The sequence below is a fragment of the Corylus avellana genome, chromosome ca2 (assembly GCF_901000735.1).
Source record: "Corylus avellana chromosome ca2, CavTom2PMs-1.0".
Taxonomy (NCBI): domain Eukaryota; kingdom Viridiplantae; phylum Streptophyta; class Magnoliopsida; order Fagales; family Betulaceae; genus Corylus; species Corylus avellana.
Genome location: NC_081542.1, coordinates 31,079,774 through 31,095,843, shown reverse-complemented (window position 1 = coordinate 31,095,843; position 16,070 = coordinate 31,079,774). Strand labels below are relative to the sequence as shown.

Below are 16,070 nucleotides of genomic sequence, written 5' to 3'. Positions count from 1 at the left end.
GCACAATCAGTTAATAGTATTTCGTTATCATATGATAGTATTATTGACGGGAGCAAGCATTCTCATAATTTGTTCTCAATCAGTCATTTCGTTTATACAGTTCAAAACATTGTCTTCCTTAATCTATATATATTAACGTGAATTTAACAGAACACGTTTTAGGTTTCTAGAATGTTTCAACTATGCATCTACTTAATTTAATTTGGAGAGTCTAACTCTTCATGTTAATTTATAACACTCTTTAGTACAAGTTAACGTGTCGTGTTTTAAGTAGTTTTTCTTTTACTTTTTCAAGGTTTTGTCTGTGTCGTGATTTCAGTTAAGTATATTTTTTAGCGTTTCACTCATACTGGAAATCAATGACAAAAACGTAGACAATAAGCTACCACAACGATGATCGGCTGGCAATGAGTAGCAACCTTCAGCAACGACTTCTAGCCGCCGGCGAGAAAGAGGATTGGTACTATGGGTCAAGAAGAATAAGCTTAAACTTGAAAATTGATTTACATAAATCAAAAGGGAAAACCATTTTCCATCGCTTAAAAGAAGTCTTCCTAGTCAATTGTATTAAATTTTTTTACTAAAGGAGACTTAATAAACTGATGTGTAACTCATTCATTAATACTTATTACATTTTTCTTAATTAATTGTTTTACTTTTCTTCAATGAATGAGTTACGCATCACTTTAGTAAGCCTATGTTAGTAAAAAATTTAATATCCCTAACATTTTTCTTTTCAATTTTACCAAGATTTTCTGTCATAATAAATACCCAAAAAAAAAAAAAAAAACTTTTTATTCAATTGAAACAATCATAGCCTAAAGTAACTAACATTTACATAAGAAATCATTTAAAATACGTCACATCAATTAATATAAAATGAGCTTAAAAAACAACATTAACATTGGAAATCAAGGAAAAACGTGTCTCTAAAGCAGCAAATCTAGATTGAATTCCAAAAATAAGTGGTCCAAATGAAGATCCAAGATCCAACATGGTCTTGTGATTACAACAAAGAGCCTTGACCCAAATGATCCCAACAGTAACAGCCTTTGACGTTTGCATTACCTCAACTCCACGTTGCCGTCACGGATACACCCAACTCCATAAATAAGAGTGCTCTGTCACTCTGATTCCTCAGCACCAAAACCATGGAGTCTCTACCCTCTTCCTTGTCCCCTGTACTTTTGATACTCCTGCTGTCAGCTTCATTCGCAGCTTCAGCTTCAACTATTCAAGAACAATTCATCCAATGCCTCTTTGTTAATTCTCAAAATATTTCCATTCCACTTGCCACAGCCTTTTTCACCCAAAACAATTCTTCCTTTTCCACTGTTCTTGAATCCTCTGCACAAAATCTCAGATACTTGGTCCCTTCAGCGCCGAAGCCAGAGTTCATCTTCTTGCCGGTGCATGAATCCCACGTCCAAGCGTCGGTGATTTGTTCCAAGCAGCTCCGAATACACCTCAGAGTTCGAAGCGGAGGCCACGACTATGAAGGGCTCTCTTACGTTTCCCAAATCGAATCGCCTTTCATTGTTATTGATCTTGCCAAGCTTCGATCCATAAACGTTGATTTACAAGACAACACTGCTTGGGTTCAGGCCGGCGCAACAATTGGTGAAGTTTACTACAGAGTCTCTGAGAAAAGCCAAACACATGGCTTCCCGGCCGGCCTCTGCACCAGCTTAGGCGTCGGCGGGCACATTACCGGAGGTGCGTACGGACCCTTGATGAGAAAATACGGCCTTGGAGCCGACAATGTTGTCGATGCTCGGATTGTCGACGTTAATGGCAGAATTCTAGACCGGGAAGCCATGGGAGAAGATCACTTTTGGGCAATTAGAGGCGGTGGAGGAGGAAGCTTCGGAATCATTCTTTGGTGGAAGATAAAGCTGGTCTCTGTTCCCCCAACTGTGACAGTTTTTACCGTTACCAAAACCTTAGAACAAGGCGCAACAAAGACCCTCTATAAATGGCAGCAGGTTGCCGACAAGCTCGACGAGAATCTCTTCATAAGAGTCATCCTCCAGCCGGCAAGCGCCGGCGCCGGAGCCGGAGCCAAAGGCGGAAGAACTGTAACAACTTCGTACAATGCTCTGTTTCTTGGTGGCGCCGACAAGCTCCTTCAAGTCATGCAAGAAAGCTTCCCGGAGCTGGGTTTGACGAAAGAAGATTGCACAGAAACAAGCTGGATCAAAGCCGTGCTTTATATCGCCGGGTTCCCAAGCGGAACTCCGCCGGAAGTTCTGCTCAAAGGGAAGTCGACATTCAAGAACTATTTCAAAGCAAAATCAGACTTTGTGAAAGAACCCATACCAGAGACGGCGCTGGAGGGGCTGTGGGAAAGGCTAATGGAAGAAGATAGCCCTTTGATGGTGTTCAATCCATATGGTGGTATGATGAGCAAGATTCCAGAGTCTGCAATTCCTTTTCCTCACAGAAATGGAACCTTATTCAAAATCCAGTACCTTAGTTTGTGGAAAGATGGAGATACGGACAAGGTAACTGTATACTTATCTCTAATATAAAGGGTATTTAATTTAGGACAAATTTTATTTTTGCAATTATTTTATAAAGTTTAAAACCTTTTAATTTAGGATATAAAATTTTTAATTTTTTTGTAAGGTCACCCATACATTAAGATTTTCTCTTAAATTTTAATAGAGATCCTTAAAAAGATCAAAATACTCTAGGTTTTGTTTTTTTTTTTAAATAGTTGAGACACGACCAAGATCCGTGGGACAGAAATCCACGGGTCAAGTTTGATTTTATTTTTTATTTTTATCTAAAAAAGAATTAATTTTTATTTTTAATTAAGACTAAATTTGAAATTTTTATAAAATTTTCAGGGGTACAAAGATCATATAACTCATTGCTGTCCGATTTAACCTCAAATCCTAACCCGATGAGTGAAATGAAAAAAAAAAAAAAAAAAACTGAAAGTCTGATACATTACATATATATATATATATATATATATATTAAGAGGAAAAGTGATGGAAGTTCATGAGATTTTTTTTTTTAATTTATATTTTAACACACTTCGCAAGCCTCGACATATATAATATTTAATTAAAATGTGAGATAAATGCTAAAAATAATGTTTAACTTGAAGTTATCTGCTCTGATACAATGGTAAATTAATTTATATTATAACAGGCAAAGCCGCATATGGATTGGATTAGGAACCTCTACAACTACATGGCTCCATATGTCTCAACACTGCCAAGGACAGCATACGTGAATTACAGGGATCTTGATTTGGGGATGAACAACAACGGCAGCTCGGGAGATGCAAGTGTTTGGGGCAGCAAGTATTTCAAGGATAACTTCAACAGATTGGTGAGCGTGAAGACAAAAGTTGACCCTGATAACTTCTTCAGACATGAACAGAGCATCCCACCTCTTGCAAAGGCACAGTGAGAAGAAGATTGGTAGAGGGCAGTTGGGGCAGCAAATTAATAGATTAGGTTTGTTTAAACTAGAGGTTGGTTGGGGCAGTAAATGAGTGTACGGGCAGGTCGAGTTTCCTTTGTACTGAATTATCAGAAGGAATAAGTGAAAACCTTTTGTCGGTTTCTTTGTTTTTTTGGGGTGGTTTTCGTCTCTTATGTTTGTTTGAAGATATAAATTACTAAATTTGTGCTCTCTTTCTTTTTAAGGCTTAATTACTCCAAATCAAATGGATCTTCGATTTTACCACCAGTAGTAGCGGTCAGTGGTCTTCAGACAATCTAATGATTAGGTACACACAAGGAGGGACAAAAGAATTGCCCCCCCCCCCAATTCAAAAGGAAAAACTTTAATCGTACTTATATTTGGTGGGAACTATGTCAGGCAATAGCTTAATTGGTTAAGAGGAAGCGCCTACAGTTATTCGCCGTCTAAGTTCTTCATGAGCAATTCTCAGTAGATTAGTACTACACATCCAGGTCGAGTAACTACAGTTGGTCACTCACTCCTATCATTTTTTATTAGGAAAAAAGAAATGGATCATCAGTTTCAAAAACTATCATTAATGAAAACGGAGTTGGTTTAGATGTGTTGTAGTTGTTTCTACCGTGCACATTTAGTTTCTCGGGCCAATTGTAAAATTTGTATCTCATTGTTGTTAGAATATTTTATTTCTTTTGCTCTTAGAGTATTTACCGGTTAAATAATGCTAGAATAAAGACTTTTGTCTTTTTTATTTTTTTTTTAAATAATACAATTTTTAAAATTATTATTGAATCAAAATTTAATAAAAAATAATTCAAAATCCAACCATAATTTTAAAAGCAGACTTTCTTTTAGAGCCACAAGAAACCAATGAGGACCCGTATTAAGAACCCAACCACCACAAAGGTGAAAAGGGAAAAGTGGAGACAAAAAGGAAGATGCTCAATCTATTAGCTTTTCATGTGTATGTAAAGCTAAAGAATTGGATGAGTTAATATGGCAGGAGACACAAATATTTTTTTTTCATCTGCATATTAAATTCCCAGATTTTTTGTATTAAATTAATGATTAAGTGGTTAAATTTACTTCTTCTTATGAGTTTAAACTTTTTGGACAATTAATAATTTAATATGGTATCAGAGCAAAAGGTTCAAGTGAAATTTACCTCTTCTTATTGGCTTAAGCTTTTGGGACAATAAGAGAAAATTTATACCAATTTTATAGTCTTCTAAATAGATTTTACATAAAATAACAATACTCAAATAATATTATTATTGTATTACAGTTTTTATTATAAGTCTATTACAAATTTCGGAACTAAAGTCCACTTAACCCCCTCAAACTACTACCCCAATGACAATCTACCTCTCAAACTATCAATTATGACAATTTATCCCCCCAAACTATCAAAGCAATAACAATGTACCCTCAAATGCTTGCAAAATGATGAAATTACTTCTATAGAATTTTTAATAAGAAAAAAATACCCTTAAAATTTGAAAAAAAAAAAAAATTAAATTTTAGTATTTTTGTTTTTATTTTAGTAAGGGTAATTTCATTATTTTGTTAAAATTTGGAATACATTGTCATTGTTTTGGTAGTTTTGAGAGTAAATTATCGCAATTGATAATTTGGGGGGTAAATTATCATTGAGGTGGTAGTTTAAGAAGGTTAAATAATGACACTTCTTGTAATCAATTAGCACTTTTTAATGGTACGTATAAGGATTTTACAGAAAATGCCAAATATGTGAAAGTACAAAATTGCCATGCATGCTTGATTGATCAGCACCGACACCATAGAATATGTCGGAGGGGTTTTGGTATGTATGGGCCAAACCATAATGTGACCCAAGCGTTACAGGCTTCAGCAACTCGTTTGGAAATTAGTAAGTACCATGTTTAAAAATATTGGGAAAAATATAAAATCAGTCCCGTAATTTATTTGATTTATAATTTATTTTTTGAGGTATTAAAATAAACTTAGATATTTATGTGGTATATCAAAAAAATAATTTAGTATTTGCACACAAATTTCGTCCATTACCTTAATAGATTTCAATAGTGTGACACGTTAGAGTTAATAAAATTGAGACACGTGCCACATTTAAATAAATGCCACACTAACGGAATCTGTTAAGTCAATAGACGAAATTTAGCTGTATGAAGTAAATTGTTTCTTTTTATTTTTTATACCTAGGGACTTTGAGTTTATTTTGATACTATTGGGAGCTAATTGTATATCAGATAAACCATAAAGACTAATTTTACATTTTTTCCAAAAAAAAAATAAAAGAACATTTCAATGATTGTATAGATTAATCCTAAAGTTCCTCTTCTTTGACGTACAATCTCCAGAGCTGACACCAAAATCCAGGGCCGGCTCAATATATTTTGAGGTTTAAGCAAAAAATTTTAAGTAAGGCCTTTATATATATATATATATATATATTAATTAAATAATATTTTTTTTAACGAAAATCTGAAGATTTCATTGATTAAAAATCACAAGCATAAAGCTCTTACAAAACAGAGCAAAAAACTCTTAAAGCACAAAGCATAAAACTCTGCAAAATCATTTTCTTTATTAAGAAAGCATAATGGACAATTTGTTGATGCAATTTTCTGACTTTATATATATTTCTCTCTATCATTTTCCTTCTAAACAGTTCATATAGATTGATTTTATATAAAAATCGTCGGATAATATATCCTACTTGGACATACGTACCATTTTCTTCTTGATTTTTTTTTTTTTAATTTAGTATTAGTTTCCTTAGACACAAATTTCTTCCCGTCTTTAACAATAATATGTGTTATTTAAACAAATGAGAAGCATATACTTTTTCTTAAAAAAAAAAAAGAAAAAAAAAAGTGTTTTCACATGTTAAAAACCATAATTTTTTTAGAAATACTAATTTGTAAAAAATTTCCACAAACTAATTTGTAAAGGTGAACGAGGAGTCCTCAACCAATGATATAGATTGAGGAGAATTTATTCCATCACATGGTTTGGGCTCCTAGAATATGGCGTCCTTGGAGCTTCCTATTGGATTGTATCAAACGGCCCGATGAATTGAGATTTCCTTACTACCAAAAAAAAAAAAAAAAACCTATTTAGTGGCTAGTGAGCAGTGAATACCGATGTTTTTTTTCGTCCGAAAGAGTCACTATTCATTTTGTGACGCTACGGGTCACTAAACATGGGGTCTGAAAATCTTGGGCAGTGGCATTTACAATTTAAACGTAACTAAATAGAGTTTTTTGTTTTGTTTTTTTTTTTTTATTATTATTATTTTTTTTTTGTTTTTTTTTTTTAAAAAAAAAAAAATCAAATGCCACATTTCATTTAATGACATGCAATGTTCAAACGTTAGTAGTCGAAGAGAAGTGCTATAGAGCCAAACACTTGAACCCAAAAAAAAATTTAAACTGATGTGGCAAGAGTTTTTAAATTAAAAAATGTAATTCTCACTCTTTTATCTGCCACTCACGATCTGCCACATCAGTTTGAAATTTTTTCTGGATTCAAGTGTTTAGCTCTCTAGCACTTCTCCTAGCCGAATAATGATATTTGAACAGTGAAAAGTCACGTTTCATTTAGTGACATGCACTGTTCAAACACACCTTTTAAAAGGTGTCATTTGAATAGTGCAAGAGACATTAAAAATTAAGGGGTGATTATCCTTTTCCCCATGTATTATCACTCAATTACCATATACCCCTATCAACTACCAACTTTATATTACAACCTCATCAATCTACCATTTCGTTACCAAAACTCTCATTCCGTTAGTCAAGGTTGTTAAGTCGGACAATCAACCCATCACGTACACGTAAAGTTGGTAGTTGATGGGGGCATATGGTAATTGAGTGGTAGTTCATGAGGGAAAGGATAATTACTAAAAAAATAAATGCATATGCATTCAAAACATGTGACGCACACGTGATGGGTTGGCTGTCCGACTTAACGACCTTGATTGACGAAAGGGGGTTTCGGTAACTGATGTGTGCAAAATATTATACATTTGGACCCCTTAATATACATTGGTTAATCCTTTAGTCGTGTCGTAATCTAATATTTTGTGTTAGATTTATATTTTTAGTGTTTTGTAAGTTATTGAAGAAAAACTGCAGCTTTAAAGAGAAAAATGCAAAGTTTGGAAGAAAGCTGAAAAATCAGCTATCCAAGGTAGGATCGAGCGCACCATCCTGCATTCAAGCGCATGTGTGCTCAAGCGCATCCACGCCCACAACCCAACATCAGCGCGTGAGTGCTACGCCATAGAGAAGGAACATAGGCACGAGTACGATCTAGCGCACTTGAGCAGACAAAATGCGGCCAAGACTCATTTTCCACGCCAGACTAGGTTTTCAATCCCCTATTTGGATTAGGAGATTGACTTTCGAATTATTTAGGTTTACTAGGCCTTCCAGGACTTTCTTAATCCTATAAATATACCTCTATGCATTTAAGAAAAAATAGACAAGTTTGGATAACAAAATTCCACAGCTTTTCTCTCCTTAGTTTAGTTTTTCTTTAGGGTTAGGTTTTAGTTTTCATAGTCATGTAGAGGTAAATTCTCAACTAAGGTTGAAGATGAAGCCTCATCAATAAAGAACAACATTACTTTCATGTAAGTTATTATTATTCCGATTTTATTGAGTTTAATATTTCAATTATTTTACTTCTTATCAATTGTGTGCAATGATTTTTGGATATCTTTTGTGATTCAAGGATACACTTAATGATTTGAGATAATTTCATATAATTGATTGCTTGGTTTTATTTGCCTAACAAATTGGATATCCCTTATGATTTGTTCTACGGATACTTTTGATGTTTAAATTAAAATCGGATATCTTTTGTGATTTACGGATGCATCTGATGATTTGATTGATATTAAATTCCTTCTGTGATTTATGCAATGAATGGATAGCTGGCTAAACTAACCGGGTTGACACCCCAATCCAGGCACCCCTATTTTTTTCCTTTCTACTTTCTTTTTTTTTGTTTCCTACTTTTCTCCTTTCTCCCATAACCCACTTATGTCTCCCACTTCCATTATTTTCTTCTTTTCCTTTCTTTTTTTTTTTTTTTTCTTCCTTTTTCCTTTTTCTCTCTTTCCTTCACGAATCACATGTTTTCTTCTTTCACGCATCCTCTGTTCCCCCCCCTTTTTTTTTTCTTTTTTTTTTTTTTTTTTCTCTTTTTTCTTCTTCTTCTGGTCTTTTACCTCCTCTTCTCCTCACGCCTATTTAGGAATATTAGCCTCTGCTCTTAACCAAACAAGAGAGACAGAGGGCAAGAGAGCTAGAACGAGGGAGAGAGAGAGGGCGAGAGGCAGAGAGCAAGAGAGAGAGCTCGTGAGGGAGAAGCAAAGAAGGTGAGAGAGAGAACTGTGGAGAAAGAGAAATAGAGATAGAGAGAAATATGGAGATAGAGAGAAAATTTGAGAGAAAGACAAAGAGACAGTGAGAGAAATTGAGAGAGAAACGGTGATGAAGAGAGAGAAAATGGTAATTCATATGAGGTAAACCCACTCCTTGTATATTTGATTCTTTTTATTTAATTTCAACAGAGTTAGTTTTAAGTTGTTATTAATTAAGTGGTTGTTAGCTGGAACAACTAGATTTCTTTTCATTGTGATTAATTTGCAGTTAAAGGACTGCTCTTAGATGTAGTCTAGTGGTAGGTAAATCTCTACCACTTTTAAAGTTATTTAATGTCATGCTATTTACACATTTTTGTATTAAATTGTGAATAATTATTTTATTTACATACTATAGAGTTATTTTGTTGCATGCATGAAAGATTTCTAAATAGCTTTTGAAATGAAATATTATGGATGTGAAGATTTATTTAGAAAGTGTCTATTTATGAAAATGCTTTCTATATACACCGAGTTAATACATTTTGAGAAAATGATGATTATAAGAAATAAGAATAATGACAAACTGTCATACATGTTGCCCTAAGATGTATCAAGAGAAATACAAGAAATGAGGTAGAAAGTTATAAAATGAGGACACATGTATGGAGAAGAGTATTTTTCGCCCTAAGAAAAATCAGAAATAACAGAGTTTGGTACCGATACTTGGATGGAGGTGCAATCACTGAAATAGGCTCTGCTAAAAGGTGGTATTCCATCAATAGTTTGCCAAGTGCACCCAGAGTTAATTGGTGGAGGAGTAGAACTACGGCTACGGTCACTAGAGGCTGCACAACCCTAGTACACAGGGATAACATTGTACATAAGCCCTATTATGAGATAATGACTATAAACAATTGCTTTTGATGATTTATGATGTTTTATTGCCATACGCATCAGTATGCATATGCATGTGATTGGTATGAGACAGATGCGTATGTATATCATTATGGCTGGTTTGCATATATATATATATATATATATATATATATATTGATATGTTTTTACTTGACTTTATTGTAATTGTTATGGTAAATTGATGAGTCATAACTGTGCAAGCGATTCCAAAAAGAAACCAATTTTTGTTTTCTGAAAACAAATTAAACCCAACTATTTATGTTGAGGATTTACTTAGTTGGCCCTTTTGTCTCATTCAATTTTACTTTTTGTTTTCAGGTAAAGAGTAAGCTGTAATAGAAGGCTGGAATGAGGGAGAATAGTTATTGATTTTAAAGTCATAATATTTCAATGTATTTTTAATAAGTGTATTAACATAATTTCATAGTAATGATTTATTCAATAAATTGTATTAAGTACTCTGATAGACCTTATAGATCTTTGCAACATATTTTTATAGATAAAAAATAAAAAATAAAAAAAAAATAAAAGAAAAGAAAAAGTGACAAACCTAGCCCTAACGAGTTGGGGTGTTGCATGAATAATATTACTATTTAAGCGACACTATTCACGCGCCCAATAGTGTAATTTGTGATGAATTGTCAGGTTTTTCAAACAAAAAAAAAAAAAAAAAAAAAAAACATAATTAAAAGGTATATGGGGAAAATGTTTTTTCCCCATATATTAATTATTGGGGCCCCCTGGCCTTTCGGAAAAAGGGGCGCCCATGTTTTCCCCAAGGGGGTGCTTGAACAAAGCCAAGTGCCACCTTCTCATATGTCCCATTTTTTAGGCTTTTTTAACTGAAAAAGCGTTGCAGAATTGAATTCCAATTGCTATATATTTAGGCGTGCTCCAAGTACGCCTATTCAAGAGTTGCTAAATCATTTGCGGCGTTTTTCTTTGGCCAAAAACACCCAAAATAACGGTCACTGAACCTTTTTTTTTTTTTTTTTTTTTTTGTAGTGCTTACATAGTTACACTGTTCAAGCGACCGAATAGTGTCACTTGAATGGTAAAATGAGGCATTTTAGTGATTTTTTTTTTTTTTTTTCAAATGTCATTAAATAGGGTTTTTTTTTTTAGTGTTATTGGGCTAGGTCATTTTGAGGCAAACCAATCATCAATAATAAAGAAGACGAGCTTCAAGAGAATGATTCAGAGTTCTTGCGCAGTAGAATTGTACAATACCAGACAAAAGATAAATCTTCCGAAGAACATGATTTTTTTCTAATAACCCTATTCAAAGATCAGCCCTTTCTCTCGGAATTTTCACATCATCCATAATTCTTTGCATATGAAAGAGATGCCAAGTACAAAACACATAACAAACTTTCCCAATCATTTTGTTAGTTGACTTTGTTCCAACTGCAAGCGGTCGGTCAACCCACATGAAAGTATGATGTTTCACGTGTATCCTTTGGTCACATAGGAAAACCAGTTGATGATGATCAGTATCAGCAAGACAGCGACCAACTAGAAACCTTAACAAACTTTCCCAATCATTTTCTGTGTATGAAACTGTTAATTTCTCAGTCGGCAAATGTTTTTAAGATGCCACATCTCTTGATCTTCCGGACACATGAAATCGGATATACCCAGTCACAGTTTGAAACAAGTTCCGATAAGACTAGAATCCTTTCTTTCCTTTCCATTTTCATCCTCTTGGTTTCATCATCTTCTTCCGAGTCATTCTCTGAAAAATTCATCCAATGCCTTTACCTGAATTCACCCCCTCAAATTCCCATCTCCGAAATTGTATACACCCCCAGAAATTCTTCATACACATTTGTTGAGAATAAATTCACACTACAAGCCCACCAAATTCTGGACTCAATGGCCATGAATAGGCCCATAAAAATATTAATTAAATAGCAAAGACTATTTAATTAATCAATAGATAATATATTCCAATTAGGATTATATTGGAATAAAGAAGTCCTATTGATCTCTATAAGATGGTTATTCATAATTATCTCTATAAGAAGAAACTCAATATTATCTCTACGTAAAAGATTATCTCTACAAGATAATCGGATTATCTCAACTTTGGACTCTTAAACCAATTCAAACAAGTAAAACCGGCTCGAATCAACTTCAACCTTCGAGCCTATAAATAGGCCCCTACACAGTGTACAAAATACACTCTCTCTCCTATCAGAAATTATTAGGCATGTTAAATCATTGTGCGCCGAAGCACAATATTTTCCTCAGGTTCTAACTTTGGCACTGGAGTGTCCACGGCACATATGCCGTCGGACCCTTTGACGCTTTTTTTTTTCTTTTGCGGCAATTTGGAGTGCACACCACATCAAATTGAAGATCTCAAAGAACGCACATTCACCGTAAATAAAACTGTTCTAACAACCCTATTCAAAGATCAGCCCTTTGTCTCGGAATTTTCACATCATCCATAATTCTTTGCATAGGAAAGAGATGCCAACTACAAAACACATAACAAACTTTCCCAATCATTTTGTTAGTTGACTTAGTTCCAACTGCAAACGGTCGGTCAACCCACATGAAAGTATGATGTTTCACGTGTATCCTTTGGTCACATAGTAAAACCAGTTGACGATGATCAGTATCAGCAAGACAGCAAACCAACTAGAAAACTTAACAAACTTTCCCAATCATTTTCTGTGTATGAAACTGTTAGTTTCTCAGTCGGCAAATGTTTTTAAGATGCCACATCTCTTGATCTTCCGGACACATGAAATCGGATATTCCCAGTCACAGTTTGAAACAAGTTCCGATATGACTAGAATCCTTTCTTTCCTTTCCATTTTCATCCTCTTGGTTTCATCATCTTCTTCGGAATCATTCTCTGGAAAATTCATCCAATGCCTTTACCTGAATTCACCCCCACAAATTCCCATCTCCGAAATTGTATACACCCCCAGAAATTCTTCATACACAGTCATCCTTGAATCCACCATTGAAAACCTCAGATTCTCTTCCCCGATAACCCCAAAGCCATTGATTATAGTCACACCCCTCGTTGATTCCCATGCGCAGGCAACAGTCATTTGTTGCAAACAACATGGTCTGCAGGTCAGGATCAGAAGCCGCGGCCATGACTACGAAGGCCTCTCGTACACCGCCGGCCTCCCATTCATCCTCCTTGATCTTCAATTCCTTCATTCCATTAGCATTGATGTAGAAGAAAACACCGCTTGGGTCGAGGCCGGAGCGACATTAGGCGAAGTGTATTATGCGATTGCAGAGAAAAGTTTAGTCCATGGATTTCCGGCAGGGCTTTGCCCGCTGGTTGGTGTTGGCGGGCATTTCAGTGGAGGTGGCTTCGGCACCATATTGAGAAAATATGGCCTGGCTGCTGATAATATTATCGATGCTCATGTCGTCGACCCTGATGGAAGAATTCTCGACCGAGAATCCATGGGAGAGGGTCTCTTTTGGGCCATTCGAGGCGGCGGAGCCGCAAGTTTTGGTGTCGTTCTTTCATGGAAAATCAAGCTTGTTTATGTACCTCCCATAGTCACAGTATTCAACATTGCCAAAACCTTAGACAAAAATGCCACAAAACTTGTTCACAAGTGGCAATATGTTGCTCACAAACTTGACAAAAATCTTTTTATTAGACTTGTTATAGAAGCTGCAAAGGTGACATTTGACTCCATGTTTCTTGGGAAAGCTGATGAGCTCCTGGAGATAATGGAGGATGGATTTCCTGAATTGGGTTTGAAGAGTAGTGATTGCATGGAGATGGATTGGATTGGATCCGTTCTTTATTTTTCCAAGTACCCAAATGGGACAACAATTGAAGCACTGAAAGAGAGGACACCGCAGGAAAAGATCTCCTTCAAGGGCACATCAGATTATGTGATGGATCCCATACCGGAAGAGGGGCTGGAGAAGCTATGGAAATGGTGTTTGGAAGAAGAGAATTCGATGTTGATCATGGACCCCTATGGTGGTCGGATGAGTGAGATTTCAGAATCTGAAATCCCATTTCCACACAGAAAAGGGAATTTGTTTAACATCCAATATGTGGTGTCTTGGGATGATGATGGAATTGTGGGATCACAAAAGCACATAGATTGGATAAGAAGGGTATATGAGCACATGACTCCTTATGTGTCTAAAAGTCCAAGGGCAGCATATCTAAATTATAGGGATCTTGATTTGGGTAGGAATGTGAATAATGACACAAGCTATGCAGAAGCTGCAAGATGGGGGGTCAAGTACTTTAAAGGTAATTTTAGGAGGCTGGCAATTGTGAAGGGTAAGATTGATCCACACAACTTCTTTGCATTTGAGCAAAGCATCCCACCTCTCATTTCAAATGAAGGGATGAGGGAAATAGAGTGACAAAGAGGGCAACTTGCAGTTGCTGAAATGAAGGTCCTGTCAGGTAATTTTGAATACCTCTCATCTTAATATTAATATTAAGAGTTTGTTTGGGCCTATGTTTGAGAACACTCAAAAAATCCGTTTAAAAAATGTATCAATTTGGTAAAAAAAAAATTGAAAACGTTTTTAAGGGTGCAAAAGCCTAAAAATGGCAAAAACGCGCTTTTGGCAAAAAGCGTTTTTTTGACCCAAAAGCTTTATTTCTCAAATGCATTCTCAGACATTCTCTAAATAGAAAAACTTCATTTAGCTCTCAGGATCACTTTTGCAATTATTTTTCTAATGTTTAAAAAATTTCAATTTAGTGTATCAAACTTTTTTTGCAATCCCACCCTTCCTGTTAGAGTTTGAGGTTAAATCAAACAGTCAAATGATAAAATGGCCTTTAAACCGTGCAAACTTTGTAAAATTACAAAATTATCTTATTAAATAATTTTAACATAAATTAAGAAAAGAAAAAGTTTAGTGACCCACGAATCTTGGCCGTGGGTCAAAGAGACCTATAGATATTGGTCGTGGGTCACAACGCAATTTTCTTTTTCCTTTTTTTTTTTAAAAAAAATAATAATAATAATTATGAGTATTTTGAGAATTTAATGACTTCCGTAGGACAGGTGAGATTGCAAAAAGTTGAAAGTTTGATACATTATTTTGAGAGTTTCTGAAGTTTAAAAATAAATAACGCAAAAGTATTCACATCCGTCTCAGCAAATGTTTAGCTAAATTTTAGCTAAATGATCATCTTTTTCTATTTTAACTATTTACGTTTTCAATGCACCTACATCCGACTCAATATTTTAGCTATCAATTTTCATTTTTTTCATTAAAAATATTATTTATTTATCTACTTTCTCTATTCCCAAAAAAGAGAGTACAATATTAGATCTTTTGTATTTTTTTTTCTTAAGCAAATGAGGAAAGGGTTACAAGAGAGGGTCATACCCACTCCTGATCTGAATGGAAGAGAGAATAGGTGATAAGTTGGGAATACTTCCAAAAACAAGGTTGGAATCGGCCCATCGAGCTAAACAGTATGCACGAAAGTTGGCACTTCTAGAGACTTTACAAGCCTTCCAGATATGCATTGTTGAGCCACAATAACTACTCAACAAAGGTTTAGTTACTTTTTTGAGCCGGATGTAGAGTGGTTTTAATCATATAGCTCAACAAAATAGTCAAAATGCTATTTTATTAAGCCCAATGTAAGTGATTTAATGCAAGAACTACGGGTGGTATGGCACCTGGTTATGGGCCTTGTAGCCCATTTGCTTGTGTGTCGTTTTTTTGGAATTTCGCTTGTTTAAGGTTTTTTTTCAACTTTCTAATAAATTCATAAGTGTAGCTGTTCAGTCAAATAGTAATGAAAGTAAAATAAGTGAACCGAGTTAATACAATTAGTTTGGAGAATACATTTAACAATATGAGCAAAATCAATTTTCGTATTTCTTGTTTTGATAATGTTTTTACATTTCCTTGTAATTTTGTTGGTGTTTTATTTGTATCTCTTTCGGTGTTTCTTTGTTTTTGTTGTAGCTTTAGGGCTTTAGATGCCCTTCCCATTGGTTATGGTGCCCAGAGATTTGGTTGCAGCACGTTTTGCGGTATTCTTTGAATTCTGTGTTGGTATTTCTTTCTATTGGCTTTGATTTGAACATCATTAGTGTCTTCTCCATTGTTGTGGCTTTCCTTCAGGTGTACTGTTGTAGTCCTCTCGGTTGCACAATCTCTAGCGAACCTTGTCAAACCACCTTAATTGGAAGCCATGGTTCTTGGTCTTTGTGCCAAGAATAAATAGAGCCACGTCATTTATTTGATGCATTTTTTTTTAAAATTTTCGTTTGCCTACACTGATATGGTCGTTTTGGAGCTTATTGTTGAATTGCCCAGCCCTTTGTTAATTATTGTAATTTCTTTTGTTGATGTAAAA

General features: G+C 34.9%; 2 protein-coding genes across 2 annotated transcripts; both read left to right on the top strand.

Moving 5' to 3' along the window:
- Positions 1 to 1,048: 1,048 nt before the first annotated feature.
- Positions 1,049 to 3,652, top strand: LOC132170462 (berberine bridge enzyme-like 13). Its single transcript, XM_059581454.1, has 2 exons — positions 1,049 to 2,504; positions 3,163 to 3,652. The coding sequence occupies exons 1-2, from the start codon at positions 1,152 to 1,154 to the stop codon at positions 3,424 to 3,426; spliced, it is 1,617 nt and encodes a 538-aa protein (XP_059437437.1). The 5' UTR covers positions 1,049 to 1,151; the 3' UTR covers positions 3,427 to 3,652.
- An 8,682-nt stretch (positions 3,653 to 12,334) lies between these two features.
- On the top strand, positions 12,335 to 15,962 carry LOC132172164 (tetrahydroberberine oxidase-like). The gene is made up of 2 exons (XM_059583614.1): positions 12,335 to 14,144; positions 15,677 to 15,962. Exon 1 carries the CDS (start codon positions 12,347 to 12,349, stop codon positions 14,099 to 14,101), a length of 1,755 nt encoding a protein of 584 aa, XP_059439597.1. The 5' UTR covers positions 12,335 to 12,346; the 3' UTR covers positions 14,102 to 14,144; positions 15,677 to 15,962.
- The last annotated feature ends 108 nt before the right edge of the window (positions 15,963 to 16,070 follow it).